This window comes from Hippocampus bargibanti, linkage group LG09 (genome assembly GCF_051943395.1).
Source record: "Hippocampus bargibanti isolate YZ-2025 linkage group LG09, ASM5194339v1, whole genome shotgun sequence".
NCBI classification, from domain to species: domain Eukaryota; kingdom Metazoa; phylum Chordata; class Actinopteri; order Syngnathiformes; family Syngnathidae; genus Hippocampus; species Hippocampus bargibanti.
Window position 1 is genome coordinate 12,870,648 of NC_142742.1, and position 16,091 is coordinate 12,886,738.

The 16,091-nt window shown below is 42.6% G+C and overlaps 2 protein-coding genes across 3 annotated transcripts in view; one reads left to right on the forward strand and one right to left on the reverse strand.

The window, feature by feature from the left end:
* The first annotated feature begins 2,225 nt into the window (after positions 1-2,225).
* Positions 2,226-4,143, forward strand: id2a (inhibitor of DNA binding 2a). The gene is made up of 3 exons (XM_089005176.1): positions 2,226-2,696; positions 2,789-2,850; positions 3,453-4,143. The coding sequence occupies exons 1-2, from the start codon at positions 2,325-2,327 to the stop codon at positions 2,843-2,845; spliced, it is 429 nt and encodes a 142-aa protein (XP_088861302.1). The 5' UTR covers positions 2,226-2,324; the 3' UTR covers positions 2,846-2,850; positions 3,453-4,143.
* A 1,365-nt stretch (positions 4,144-5,508) lies between these two features.
* kidins220a (kinase D-interacting substrate 220a) overlaps positions 5,509-16,091 on the reverse strand; it is a 56,205-nt gene continuing 45,622 nt past the window's right edge. Inside the window, exons 29-34 of one of the 2 annotated variants that reach the window (XM_089005175.1) lie at positions 15,608-15,640; positions 13,973-14,089; positions 13,743-13,841; positions 12,425-12,631; positions 10,700-10,921; positions 5,509-10,408 (exon numbers count right to left, since the gene is read on the reverse strand). In XM_089005175.1, coding sequence (XP_088861301.1) covers positions 9,626-10,408; positions 10,700-10,921; positions 12,425-12,631; positions 13,743-13,841; positions 13,973-14,089; positions 15,608-15,640 — 1,461 coding nt within the window. In that variant the 3' untranslated portion in view covers positions 5,509-9,625. The remainder of the gene's footprint in view (positions 10,409-10,699; positions 10,922-12,424; positions 12,632-13,742; positions 13,842-13,972; positions 14,090-15,607; positions 15,641-16,091) is intronic. The other variant, XM_089005174.1, reaches the window with a different exon arrangement.

A 16,091-nucleotide genomic window follows, 5' to 3' on the forward strand; every position in this document is an offset into this window, starting at 1 on the left:
TTGAACTCATGACCTATGCACCGTGAGGCTAACCACTCGACGACCGGGCTGCCACCATTTAAATCCAAAATAATCAAATTCATATTTTGAAAACTGCAATCACAATATTTTAAAGGCCAAATATGATATGCATAAGAGAGAGAGAGAGAGAGAGAGAGAGAGAGAGAGAGAGAGAGAGAGAGAGAGAGAGAGAGAGAGAGAGAGAGAGAGAGAGAGCAAACTTGGAGTTTTCTTTGTACTGTACTTTCCATTTTTATTTAGCGGAATGAAGTGGACTTTAAACATGCTCAACTGTTCTTTCAAAAAAAGAGAAAGAGAGAGGGGAGAACAAAAGTACCAAACATAACATTCCACCACTTATCATTGCTCCAGTGTCTGCGTGTGTCTGCGTGTGTGTGTGTGTGTGTGTGTGTGTGTGTGTGTGTGTGTGTGTGTGTGTGTGTGTGTGTGCGCGCGCCTGCGGGGGGGGGGTTGCTTGTGTGTTCGGACCTTTGCTCGATCAGCAGAGAAGAGTCCGGCCCTCCTCCGGTTTGACACCCGTAGTCACTATGGAAACCGCCTGAGCGGCGCCTCGAGGGGCTTGTGAGGGGTCTTGTTGTGAATCCAGTGACGTCACGGCGGCGCCAAATCGTCTGAGGGAGAGAGAGAGAGAGAGAGACGGTTCGAGAAGGAGAGATAAAATAAGCGCCCGATGATGCTATTGCGCCAGAATCTTACTGTCTTTGCTTCATGTAGAAGAATGCAGATGTCGTGTATGTGTACAGGTTCTCCCTCGTTTTACGGCGACACAGAAAATTTCGCGGTTCCAAAATATTCAGCACAATTGTCCCTTCACAACATTCGTAGGTTCGTACTTTCGTTCCGGACCTGCGATTCGAGGTTCCGTTGCCGCGGTAGGAGCGACACGCCACTCGGAACAAGATTAAGCACCCTTACGATATTTACAACGTTGAATTTGGTCATATTAGTAGATGGATGCAAGCGCCTCATAAATATTACTTGCAGTAAACTTTCCTGCCTCTTTTTGCTTCAATTCTTTTGCTGTAATTATTTGTTGAAGCTCGTTAAATTTAAAGGTAAAACACATCTTTGGCAAAATAACGCTGATTTTAATGGCCATTATTGGGTGGTATTCATTTAACGGTATTTTTTACATTATTGTGGAGCTAATCTGCATTACTACACAACTGCAGTGCATTATGCCGAGAGTATATTGGCTATGTAGTACGGTAAAACATCTCTATATTATATAGTGACTGATTCAATTAAACTACAAACCGCAAGTCGTACTTGTGTTCAAATTCACTGGATGTTGCAGGTGTACGCAATGAATTTGTCCTCTGTGTATATGCGCTGTATTTTCTGTGCAAACCAATGTAAATCATTTGAAAAGAGCAGAAGATGTACATGTACTAGCACGAAATGTTATCTGATGAAAAATATACGACGACTAATAATAAAAGGTTGTGGTGGCTCTGACCGTTCTGTTGCATCTTGTCTTTTCCTTCACAGAAAGTTCACACCGGTCTGGACTTGCGTGGATTAATCAGACGCGCCTGACATCGTTTGGGGCTAAACACAGAAAAATATTCATATGCTTTATTATTTACACATATCGTTGTTATTCGTGTGTCTAGACACCCTGTATCACGCGCAAAGAGACGCACGGCAGAAAGGGGGTTTGGAAAGTCACCGAATGTGTATCTTTATTAACGTATAAGCTTGAATACACCATATATATCGTAAATATGTATTTTATATTGAATCGACGGACAATAAAAACATACATTGACTTTTCGACCACGTCGGTGATTTTCTCAAAAAAAAATATCCAAAGTTATTGTTGTTGTACTATAGGGGGGTAAATAAGTTAAAACTAAGAAAAAAAAGAATAAAAATGTGTCTTTTTTGCATGTATTGGCCACACCTTGTCAAAGTCAACCGTGATCCTTATGCAGCATTAATTCTCTTGATCACAAACAGGTAAGATCTTAATTTTCCAAATTGCCCACCGGAGCTGCCGAGGCTGCCCTCTCTGGCCCCGCCTCTTCGCTCCCGTTGCCACCAGTTACGCTGCAGGAGATAGGCGATGTATTCAGTAGGCAGCCAATGGGATAACGAGCGTCTTTAGACTGACATGTCAAGTCAGGCCAATCAGTTATTAGGTTCTGCCTCCTTTTCGCCGTCGACCTGCCGCGTATATAAAGCACACTGCTTCTCTGTTAATCCAGTCCGAACGACGACCGCCAGACGATATTGGACTTTAAAGAAGCAACACTCGAGAAAACTCGCGCGATACTCAAATTTAACTTTGAAGAAAAAAAATGAAAGCAATAAGCCCCGTTCGTTCCTTCCGGAAAAACAGCACCGCTTTGTCGGAACACTCGCTGGGTCTGTCGCGGAGCAAGACCCCCGTGGACGACCCGCTGAGCCTGCTGTACAACATGAACGACTGCTACTCCAAGCTCAAGGAGCTGGTGCCCAGCATCCCACAGAATAAGAACGTCAGCAAGATGGAAATCCTACAGCACGTCATCGACTACATCCTGGACCTGCAAATCGCGCTTGACTCGAACGTCGCTCTGGGGACGAACATTCATCACCCCGCGCGGCCGGGCCAGGGGGCGCCTCCTCCAGCTCCATCCCGGACCCCTCTGAGCACCCTCAACACGGACATCAGCATCCTCTCACTACAGGTACGAGCAACTCCTCGACGGCTTCTATTACGATGCTGGTCGCAGCGGGGAAATAACATTTGGTGGTTCTGTTTTTGTTTATTTGTTTGCAGTCTCCCGAGTTGCCATCCGAGCTGACGACAGATGACAGCCGGACTCTGCATCGTTAAAGGCGGTGAGTAGTCTGGACTCCTGTCTGCTCACGCATGCCGGCCAAGTACAAGGCTTTTTTTCCCTTCGCAACCCAATCACCAGCAACATTTGTTCCGATCGCGTCTCAATATGCTTGCGCATCCTGTCCGCTAAGATCCCAACTTTGCCATATGCTTACTTTTCATGCATTAAAAACATTGCTGCAGTCAAACGAATGCGCAATATCCACTGTGTCAGGCTGCTCTGGGGTTAATAAAGTAACAGTTGTCAGGACCGTATTATAGCCTCTCGTATCTATAATGAAGGGCATCTGTAAAGAGAGGAAAATAATGGCTGTTTTGGATTGCTCGCTACTACCATGTCTGCACATAATTGGTACAAGAAGTCGGTAGGCGCCAGCTGAGCAGCAATTACGATGATTCTTCCCCAGATTGGAGGCTAAACTTGTGTATGTGTGTACATCTGGAGTGCAGGGTTTGCTTCGTATTGGGAGTGTTTGGTTAAATGTTAAAAAAGTATGCGGCTTCCTCCCTGGCGCCAGTCTGTCCGGATCTCTCTCTGCCCTGTTTGCCTTTTTCTAAACACGCCTCTCTCTCTTTCTTTATTTTTCTCAATCTTTTGCAGGTGTTTCGTCAAGACAAGTTAAAAAAAAAGAAAAAAAATCTCACAGGACCCGGGGAGCAAACAGGGCGTCCCCCTTTCCTTAAGGGGGGTGTAAAAAAAAAAAAAAAAAAAAAAAAAAAAAAATCCAACACCTCTGTCCTCCTCCATGCCTGCTGGATTATTTTTCCTCCCTTCATCACGAGAGACTTTGTTTGTGGGACAATTTTTATGATGTGATGTGCTTGTTTTCCCCCACATTATTATTATTATTATTATTATTTAACTTAAGAAATTGTTTTAATTATTATTTGTAAGTCCTTTCTGGAAATGGAAGGCACGTTATGTTCCCAATTGTGGGAGGAAAAAAATGAGATTATTGTCACGAGGATGATTATAATACCCCCATCCTTCCTCTTATTCTCACTTTGTTGAAGTCTTCGCTTTTTTGCGGAGGTGGGAACTTTGTTACATACTGTAAAAAAAAAAGTCTAGTCTTGTCTTGTCAGGATTGTGGGCACATGAAGGACTGGACGTTCTTTAAAAGAAAGTGAAAAACAATGGCACGTTGTGAACTCTTCTCGGGAGTTTATCCTGTATAGTTGCAGGCGTTTCTGCATAAAAAGTGTAATGTTGTACTTATGATGAAACTTTTTATAAAAGTAATGTAAATTGTACCTTTTTTATACAAAAATAAATCACAAAAGCACCCTGAGCATTCTTTGATTTTGTGCAATGGTGAAATGATGTGATGGATGTAAGATTGAATGTGTGAAACTGATGGCTTGTGGGCTTTTGCGGTGCATCAAAGTAATGGATGCGACCCACCACTGTAATCCCAAAAACTAGGAACTGTTTGGAAAAACCCAAAACATTTAACCCATAAAGGCTCATTTAAAATACGTGTACAATTATATGTTTACGACTCGTGAAAGACTGGAATGGCTTGAATGTGACTTCTCACTACTTTTGGGTGCACTTTGGAGACATGCCCGCAATGAAAGCTCCTCTAAAAAAACACACATAGCATCCCGATCAAACCACCGCGATATGACCCGGAATGGTGCAAAAGCCGTGCGTCACTCTCAGCAAGGCAAGCAGCACCTCATGGTGCACGGTTGCATAAAACGCTTATGTAGGGCACACTGACTGCACTTCTACTTCCTTGGGTGCCATGTAGAGTAAATAGGATTAGATGGTTTAGCGTGACAGGCTGAGACATTAAAGCTAAAAGGGCTGTTGGTGGCAACGTTGGGGGGGGAGGGGAACGGTACACAATTATGGAAATGTAACTTTGAATGGCAAATGAGACAGTTGCAAACAAATTGAGTAAAAAGAAGCACATGAAGGCTTTTTGTTGACATAGCAAAGTCCCCAATTTGATACTTGGAAGACCAACTCACTTTTTCAGAACACTGCTCACCCCATGAACGTCCACAATCCAACAAAGGCACTGTCTCATACATCTGAAAATGACAAAGTGTCGATCAGACAATTCATACATTTGGACACGGCAACATGCAAACGTGCCTGTGATTGCTGTTGGACATTCTATTTCATCCGACTAGTGAGCCTGACGGTACCCCAGTTGTGACTTTGAGCGAAAAGTGCTTTACATCCTGTATCAGTTGGCAGTCAATCCCAGGTCACCTACAGAAAAACAAGCATTCACACTCATTTATTTAGAGAATTTTGAGTCTTCAATGAACTCAATATGTTTTTGGAATGTGGAAGAAAGCCCACACAAGCACGCTGACTGCATGCAAAACCTAAACAGGAATGTCATGACCTTAAAATATAAATGAAGAGGTTGAAACTGCTTAAAAATTCTGCCTTATTAGTGTCCGCAAAACAACCTCGTACGTACCCCGTTTAGAAGGCGAGAGGGGTCACTGAGAACGTTGGTACCCTGCCTGCAACTGTACAAATAGCACGTAGTTTGTGGGAAAAGTCCGCCATCTATCGGCCAACTTCATAACGACGGCATGTGCTTCTTAAATTCCGTCATTCTTTCGTGAGACGCTGTCAATTGAAAGATGCGATTCCCCTGCTTTGAAAAGAAAGACAACCGTCACTCCAATGGCTTGAACATCCATGAAAAGTGTATTGATTTAAATAGTGACATAATTTGACAGTGACTGAGACAGAATCATATCAGAACATTCAAAGCTATCCAAATGCCTTTGACAGAAGAATTGTCTACTATTCCACTAAACACTGAATAAATATTGGTATCAGCACATACAATACTCTTTGACACATAGCATTTAATCACCACACAAACTCGCTCTATGTAACAAGTGTCACAATGTCACAACAACTGCACAATTATCCATTCTTAATGTATACTTTTTTTTCAATGACATTTAAAAACTCGGGTGTCAAATTCATGGCCCAAACGCCAGATTCAAACCAGGCCACATGCAGGCACAATTAGGACATGTGATGATGCTCTAACTACACACTAAATTCATAAACAAACACAGTGTAGCTCAATTTCTGGTTCACTGATGTCTTAGCCTGCCACATTTCTTTTTTTAATCAAGGTACCAATAGAACTTCCAATTGAATTCAAATTGCCTCTCCCTGTAATGTAGTGTGTGTTCAAAACGAGTTTGACACCTTTGTTTTAAAAGTATATTATCTTTAACTCATTCACTGCCAGGCGTGCAAAAATGTGTCTACAGTGCCAGGGTTTTTGTCATTGTCACTTGAATTCCAGGACCCCCAGAATCTTGAGTTTTAAGACTACATAAACATTCAGTACAGCGTTAGAAACCGTAGACTATCTTATTTCATAAGAAAAAAAGAATTAATTCTTACATTTTATGAGTCTAGCGTTATATGAGCATGAAATGAGGGTGGCTGTCCAAAATACAATGCAATACATAGATATCGGTTTATATAACGCTTTAACAACCGCTGGAGCTGGAACAAAGCGCTAACATGGAAAAAAGGGAAATGCTGCCCCCTTGTGGAGATAAAACATTGCCAGTGGCCATGGCCAGCGCTATGTCGGCACCCAAGCATAACAAAACCGAACCAGAACAAATTCGGGAATGGCGCTCTATCTAGAAATTGCAAATTTCCCCATTGTGGGACGAATAAAGGTTTTCTGATTCTGATTCTGTCATACTGTATTTTGGAGACCTCCGTAAACCCCCGCTGTCAGACTTCCAGGGAGGCTGCTCCATCCCCCAGCTCACTCCCCCCCAGCTCTGGTTCCCCGGGCGGCGTTGTATTTTCAATTCCCAAATACATTTGTGAATGGCACTGAATAAGTTAAGAAGAAACAGCTTCTACAATTACATCCTAACAGACTAAATTCTACTACAGACATTACATGTTTGAAAAAAGTGGCTGTCCACATCTCAGTTTACAAGTTAAAATTCACATTTTGTATCCATTACCACACACTGACTTGCAAAACAGGGATTCACGTTTTATCCGCAGAGATGTGAAATGTCCCAAAAAATGTGTGCTTGGCCGGATGAACGCACAGTAACACACCACAACACGCTTACGTCACTTATCGCTAGGAAGTGGGTCAGTGACAAGATTTGGTGCGACATAAGCCAAACTAGTTAGCTAGCAGAATGCTTTAGTTGGCTAGCTAGTGCGCTAAACATGTTGCGATGTCGCTCCAAAGTTATTAATCATCAAGCTACACTTTGGAAAGTCTTGTTTTCATGGAAGGATGGCAAAGATAGATGGAGAAGCCATGCTAATTGCTATGCTAACCTAACATTGACACATAATTGTGAAACACTGGAATTAAGTGGTTGGGTGATTGAGAACACTTCACCGACGTCTGACTGGAACCGCGTTAGAGGGGGAGAGAATACATCTGAACAGCAAGACACAGAACATTTCATAAGTGTCTCTTGAGAAAATGATAAACCATGTTGCATTGTTGAATAGAAACTGGAAATCATGTTAGGCCTACGTCAACAGTGAGAAGCGGCCTCCAATATTGAAAGTATTAAAGGACAACCGACGTCTCCGGACAAGTTGTGTCCATAATTTGTAAAATGGCTTCAAATGACTTCTACTGAGCGTATTTTAATAAGATTCCACAGCATATACAGTAAAGTCTCGTTATATCGATATCGGATATATCGATAGTCCCGGTTATATCGATACTATTTCTATGCACGCACGGAGAAAATTACATGCAAACAGGGTCGGATATATCGATAGTCCCGGTTATATCGATATTTTTTCGGACTCCCTTGAATATCGATATAACGAGACTTTACTGTAGCTATATTTTACGTTTTGAGACTCCGCTGAATATTCAGGAAGTCTTGTTTTTGAGTTGGTGACGAGTCCGTATGTGACGTCACGAAAGGAATGCCGTTGACCGAAAAAAAGATGCATTGTAGCGGTCCATCCATCACGTCAATGTATTTTGCTGTACTTGTTTGGTCTGGGGACCTCGTGTTGCAACCAAAAGCCGCCAGAAGAGGGCGTCCAAGCTCCATATAAGGAATTTATCAGCCTGTGGAAACGGAGGTGGCCACGGGAGGTCGCCATTTTGTGCCTCTTTTTCGTTGAGACATCTCCCCTCATTGTTGCCTCATAATGGCACGGAATAAATTCTTTAAACGATTGCAAACATGTATGCTTTCCTCTTCAGAACTATTTGAATCATATTCATAACTGGATGTGTAACAAGACAGCATATTCTCCGAATCTGAAGCCATTGTTTTGATTCTGCAGCAATGCAAGACGTCTTGGCGTGACGTCACGAACTGGGGGCGGGACTTTCTGAAAATGCCAAATTCGCAGCTCAATTTTTTGCAGATTTTGGACACTTTAAGTCATTTCTATTGGTGTTTTGCATTTGAATGAAAATATCATACTGCGTGTTTTGGGTATTTTAGATGATATAAAACGTTTTTCTGATGTCAGTTAAGAAACAAAAAAGTGACATTGGTTGTCCTTTAAGCACTGAGTTTTGACTTTGACTGTTAAGATCTGCAATTGTTAGATTTTTTCATTTTAAATAACCAATTTAGCTTTGCTAAAGAGCAATATGTCACTTAAAAATACAGTGATACCTCAGCTTACGAACTTAATTGGTTCCCAGAAAGAGTGTGTAAGGCGAAAAGTGTCTTCCAAACATTAATTTCCCATACGAAACCATTAAAAATGAGAATAATCCATTTCCAGCTCCCCATAAAACATAATTTTCTACTAAAAAAGCCTTACAACTACACCAAATACCTTATTTTATGTATAATACTGTAAATGTGCTATTGTATTGTAATTAAAGAAATAAATGGTATAGTATAATAAAGTCGTTTTATTGACCTTTGTGATGGTTGTCTCGAGTATATACGAATGAAGTTGCCGTGCTTTCTCGGCGATAAAACCCTCACTCACACCGCTAGCTGATTTTCGTTAATCCAAATCAACAGAAGTTTTTCAACCTCTTCTATTGCCTTAGACTGTTACTTAACAACACAGAAACAACCTTAGCCACACATAGCAATGGTCGACTTACATACTGGTACTGGGACACTAAGTCACGCAAACGCACACCTCATTCGTGTTTCTCGATGATCTCCTTCTTCTGCTCGACCGTAATTTTGTTTTGTGTCCTCTTCGGCTGAACACTAGTGGTGGGGGCTTTTTCAGTCCCATAATAGCAAATGTATCTTTGATAACAAACCACGTATGCACTCAGAGAAAGGGTGTGTGGAAAAGTAGTCTGTTAGCCATGGCGGCTCTGTTCGGCTATGTGGTTTGGTGTTCTTCCGCCGAAAACTAGTCCACCAGCCATCGTGGCGCTCCGTGTGTGAAAACTAGTACATATGCCAATATTATATTCTCACGAATTTAATGTTCGTAAGGCGAAAAGTTTGTTAGCTAAAACGTTCGTAAGCCGACGTATCACTGCAAGTTTTCAATGATATTCAGATTTGTCTTTGAAACTGCGGCAGTGGAAATGTTCTTGACAATTTCAATTTAAGAAATACAAAAAGTTTTGATTGTATTAAAACTGACACCACTTGTTTGTATTTTTATATTGTGACATTTTTGTGGTTTACATCAACTTTTGAGCTGCTCCTCAAAATAAGAAAGATGTCCCTCTCGTGAATTCATTCATGAGCAAAACTGCTCCCCAGAGAAGAAAAAAAAACGCTATTCCGAGCCTTACGCGACAACATTGATTTGATTGATGACCCATTTCAAAGGACGCTCTCCCTTTCATCTTCCAGGTTGATGGAACGCAGGTTCTGGTTGTGGTGGACGGTGGCGGTGGTTATGGTGGCGTTGCCGCTGCCCGGTGAGATGATGACAGGAGGCAAGACGCTGGTGGGGGGGGCGGCGAACTGTTGTTGTTGGCGGCCACTGTTGTTGGTGTTGGAATTGGCGTCACTGGTGTTGTTGTTGAGCGTGGTGTTGCTCTCGCTGCGGTTGAGGTTGCTGATCCCACCAGGAGGCCACCCTTCGTCCGGGCTGCTCGCCATCAGGCTGGCCTCAGAGGCCGCCTCGGAGCAGATGGACATGCGGGCAACCGTGGGGTCTTGCAGGCAGCTCAGGCTGCTGGGGAGGAAGCCTCGCTTCTTGACCAGGCCTTCCAGTTCCAGCTCCATCACACCTGACCATGCCGCTGCCTTCGCCAAACCGGGTTCTCCTGTTGCCTCCTGCAGGGAACTCTCGGTGGACTCCATCGCATCCAAAATTCCTTTGGTGAGGAAATGCGAGGACTTGACTTTCGCTTCTTTTTGGAGGAGCGGCGTGGTGTTGTCGGCCTCCTCCGGGCTTGAGTCATCGTCGCTGGACAGCTTGCGGCAGCGCGACTCGGCCGTGTTGTTTCTGGAGGTTGTGCTGTGATCCAGCTTCTCATCCTCCTCACTGATGGGATCGAGGAGTTGGGCATCAGACCCCGAAGGAACGTCTGTGTCAGACACCTTGGAGGCTCTCTTGACGAAAGGCTTGCGGCCATCTTGGTCTGCTCCTTCCTTCGCCTGACAAGTGGGGAAAGAGTTCAATGAGAAGTTGAAAATATACAGAAGCACACTGATTGGATGGGCGGCAAAGTTAGCAATTAAGTAAGTAGCAATGATCTTTCCTTTCCCACTCTGGTATGTGAGGCTGTACAAATCCCCACATGCATCTTCTGCTGTTAGGTGTACATTTGAATTTACATGTTCATTATTTATTGCACATATGTACAAATCTCCACTTCTTAGTAGATAATAACTAATCTGTCATGTAACAATCTAACTGTTACAGTGTCCTTGTGACTCTACACCCACCCCTTTGTCATCCGAGCCCGTTGTTTCGAGGTAGGTCGATGGCTGGGGCTGCACAGGCATCTCCTTCGCGCTGCCCGACACGTCCAGCTGGGACATCTGAGCAATGTACTCCTGGTAGGCATCGCGGTACTCTGCCTGCTGCCTGTCAGTCAGCCTGCAGATGTTGTTGGATGATTCTTGTGAGTTGAGGCTGGACATGCTAGTGGTGCGGAGATTTGCCACCTGACAACAAGACAACAACAAAAAAAGCCACATTATGCATCATCTGTATCATGGCTCGCGAGCCATATATGGCTCTTTTGATGACTGCATCTGGCTCACAGGTAAAACAAAATACATAGTCTCGCGTTTTCATTGTTTATTTCCTGTTTACACTGCAGTTGTCTGAAAGCACAATTTGATTGGATTGGATTGGATTGGATATGCCTTTATTAGTCTCACAGTGGAGAAATTTACATTTCACAGCAGCAAAGTGATGAAAGGAATGAAAGTAGAAAAACAAAATACATGAGCTGCTGGAAAGGCAGCCACTCTCGCGGCGCCGTCTTGAAGTCAAAATAACAAAAAAAACTGACTGGATACTGACTTAGGTGCCGTTTATGTCAAAACAGGTAAACACCCCCTTTTGAGGGGGTAAAAAAAGATGAGTATCGTACACTTCAGGTTGAATAGACCGAAGGATTCGCCTTTGTCGAAAGAAAAGGTTCTGTGATTCTAATTTGCGATGAATGTCAGTGGCACTTTGACAATCCCCATGCTAATGTTAGCATCAGTATACTCTGTGAGTGACAGAAAGCAAGCGTTCAAGCTAATGAGCAGTGTGCAGACTAGCTAGCAGTAACTTCGCGTATGGTCCCGGCAAGTTGACTTTTATTACGATCGTTTGGCTGGATTTTTACCAATCATGTGGAACAGAAAACCATTCATATTAATGGTGAGTATTATCACAGTAATTTGAAATAATAAATTCTAACATTTTATTGAAATCACACATACATATGCATATATGCGCGTGTGTGTGTGTGTGGCTCTCACTGAAAATAATTTCTAAATATTTTGCTTTTATGGCTTTCTTAGTCATAAAGGTTCCCGACCCCTGATCTACATCGTCAAATTTTAAACAATTATACAGCTGCATGGGAAAAAATCAAATTAGTATTAAATCGACACTATGTGTATTATTTGGAATTATTGTGTGATATGTAACTCATTACATTGTGCTGATATGCCCTGGGTTTGTCACATCATCATGGCATATCCGCAGATATTAACACAACTAATTAATTAAACACGCCCAATATGAAAACGGGAAATACAGCAAAAAAGAGTGAGGAATAATGTAAGTGGCATTGAAGTTTTGAGTTATGCTTATACTTTAAATAAAGGTATGCTGATGTATCTGAGATTTTGCAAATTCAGCCAAAAGGTGAAAATATTAACCACGGGGCCTCTTTTGGGATTTTTTCAGTGTGCTGATAAACTCAGGAACAGCGCTGACTTCCTCTGGTTTGCTCTTTTCTCGGTCTTTCGACATGATAAAAGGCGCATGCGGGCAACATGAAGAGGACTTTGTGGCTTTGTGAGAGATTTTGAGAGTGCAACCTTCCGTGAATGTCCCATTTAAATATGCTTAGACTAGAAAACCTCTGTTGCAAAATGCACACCCTGCACCTGATCATATCTTGGGGTGTTTGCACATAAGCAGATGTCAGAGAGAGGACTGACCGGCCATTGTGAGCTGCTGCTGTGTCTCGGGGGCTCTTCTAGTCCTGCTCCACTGAGCTCCTCAAAGCTAAGACTGAGGCTGAAGGCTCCCTCCCGCTGGGCCGCTGACAAGCGCCCGCCGGGATCTACGTTGTTGCCCTGTTCACTTGGAGCTCGCGACTCCTCCTCAAGCAGAGCCTGGCTTTCGGCATGTCGTTGTTCCATCACCTTGGGAAGAAGGGCTTGTTAACTCAACAAAGATTCCCAAGTGAGATCACTGTGACATACAAATAAACATGTAACAAGGCAACAGGAAATAAAACGCAAGCATGACGGGGAACTTTGAGCTGCTCCTTATGAGGATCCACTCGCTGTCCACTCATCCCTGACAATGACCTCCCTTCATCCAGATATCAGTTGGCCATCATCGACCAGATGGCTGAGCTGGCTGCGTCCTGGCAACGCAACACTGGTTTAGTGCACCAATGCAGCACTTTCCAGCTGCTCTGATGTGAGCTCAGCATCAGATGTCTGCTAAAAACACGACTTATGAGGAGGCTGCAACATGTGTTAGTAATTCAAGACTTCTCGTCATGTGGATTATGAAATCTCAATTCTAATATTTGATTTTAGTACAGGTGATGTTACAAAATGCGTCCAATCGCTTTTAGCAGGAAATATGAGAGAATGCACTAACTGGGTGACATTCATTGCCGGGAATATACAGTAAAGTCTCGTTATATCGATATCAGATATATCGATAGTCCCGGTTATATCGATACTATTTCTATGCACGCACGGAGAAAATTACATGCAAACAGGGTCGGATATATCGATAGTCCCGGTTATATCGATATTTTTTCGGACTCCCTTGAATATCGATATAACGAGACTTTACTGTATTTCTTTTTGCCCAAAGGCAGCTGGGATAGGCTTTAGCTCACCCGTGACCCTAATGAGGACAAGCACTATTGAAATATAATGGATGGCAAACATCCGTCATGTTTTGGTGAAATGGTTTAGGAATATGGGTTGAAAAACCCTGAAAAATAATCAAATGAAAAGTTTTTTCCTCTCAATGAAGCGATTGAGAATCAGGAGGTTTTTTTGTCTTTTGGTTGAATAAATTAAAGCATCTCGCTCTCTAATTATCTACATAAATACTAAAATGTTGCAGTAATATGGTATCATAAATGCATGGTTTTCCTATTCACACTACTTTGTACACCACAGACAATACTAAATGAAATATTTGTTCAGAAATCGTTCTTCCCAACCGAATGGAGGTGTCACCAATATGATGTGCGAAACTGGGCATTTGTGAAAAATAGGGCCTCACCATTCCCCTGAAGAGCTGCCAGTCACCAAAGTTCATATGCATCTCTTTCTTCAGCTCATCCAAGTTGCATTGTGCCAGCACGCGTCCGTTTATATTAGCCTGCAATGTTTAAGGGCAATCGATTGAATGATGGGATTAGTTTTAAACACAGATGAAATGACGAGAACCATGAAATGCATCAAATAACTATTCCACATGTAAAAACTTGAGAATGCTATTGACAGGCGCACCTTCTTGACAGTAGTAGTGTACTGACGCAGCATACTAGTGTCGAGTCCATCGATCTGTTTGAGGAATTCACACACTGCATCTGTGGTCATTGAGCTGAGCAGGACAGCTGGGGAGGCCTACCAACACATGCAGTCATAATGAGAAGGACACATTCATGGCGTTCGCGCGACTCCTACTAACTGGGGCGGACCCAGCCCGGCATGTTAGTGCACTCTTAGTGCGTGAGGGAAAAATCAGGTCTCTGTGGAGGGGAGAAACTCGCCGGCCTGTGGTCGGGATTCCACACAGTAACTCCCTCAGTCAGTCACACAAATTAAGGGTAAGAGCAAACAAAGCTGCCAACCAATCCAAACAGCCACACCACTTTGTTCTTTTTTAGTGTGCATATGTTGTACAAGCGCATAAATTGTATGCAATGTACTTAAGGGATGGAGACTGGGAGTCTGAGTGGTGCGCTGGTGGAGCAGTTACTACATCAGTCATAGCAGAGGCCTGTTGATGAGCCAAGAACACCTCCATTTCCCCACATCGCCTCTACCTAGTTTAAAACCACAATTCTTGGGTCTTTCTTTTCTATACCATTTCTTTTCACTCAACCCACCCCTACGCATTGACTCAGTGTTCTCTTTTCTTTCGCTATGCAACCTGTATTTATCACTTTGATCCCTCAGGGCCACCCAGTCTTTGTTTCGGATTCTCGGACAAAGTGTGGCACTTAATCAGATTACGAGTGGTGTTACACAGCGGTGATGGACTTTGGTACGGCGGCGGGCATGAGGACTACTGCTACTCGTGCGAAACTGTTAGTGCAACTAAGGGACAGTGAGTGTTTTACGTGACGTGCGTATTATCTGATTGTACACCATGCACGATATTGAGAAGAAGTGTGTGTGTTAGTTAAATAGCTGCTTGAATGCAGATTAGGGTTGCAGTGGGAATCCAGTCGCACAGTTTGTATGAACACTGATGGATATCACGCATCATGTGCATGATGCAACTTTGTAAAAGACTTTACAAAAAAAGACAGAAAGAAAGAAATAGAGAAAAGTAGATATATTCTAAAAATCTCAATCTTGCCTTCTTTTTATTCCCTCGAGCACAACTGATTTGTATTACAACAACAGTATACAGTAATAACAATAAATTCATATACTGTATAATATAATAATATATTGATTGATATTGTGAATTAAGGATTAGGTTCAGATACGGGTGGGATTTTGTTTTCTGCAGCGACAGTTATAAATCACAGCACATTTTAAAAAAGTGTTGTGCAAGCTTTTACATTATATAAATTTAAAAACAAAATATTAACACATCTCAAAAATGTGATGTGCGACAAAAATAATTCTCAGCTGTATATTTTGGGACAAATAAAGCCACCTGTGATTAAAGGTTTGAGTTGAGCAGAGTGCTCTGTTGTTTGTAAACCATTATTGTGTACCGTTATTAATCTAGAATCTATAATTCCCACTAAAATTTAACCGCCCGTTTGAAACCTGAATTTCCGTGAGCAAGAATTCAATATGAAAAGTTATTCATCCAGGTCTCATACTGATCAACTGTCATACCATAGCAACCCCACTGCAGAGACTAAAATAAAAACAATAAAAATGTTGAAACCATCAATATACCTTCTTTGCTTTGTAAAGCAGTGACTTTAAAAGCTTGATAAGGAGACAAACAAATAGCAGATGGACATATGGTCAGACAAAAAAATGCACATGTACAACGCAGTGGGACATGAGGCGCACCTGTGGAAAGCGGTAAAAAAGGCAGAGGCAGAAATGAAGAGAGGGGGGGTAGGCAGAAATGCACAACATGAAAGCGAAGGAAGGACTTTGGAAGTGGCCGGGCAGCAACCCCATTCCGTCCATGCCAGACTGAAAGAGACAAGACTAATGGAGGTAGATTACACAAGTAGATTTTGTTTTGCACAGCTTTTGGGGGTCAAAATATTTGCAGACAGAACATCTTACAGCCAAGACGTGAGAAACACAGTTGAAGAGACACAAAGGTATCAATTTGGGCATGGTCGTCAACTCAGAGAGGGGAAAAAAATACACACACACCACACAAATATCACCGGGTGTGTCTAAGTGTGTAAGTCTATGTGTT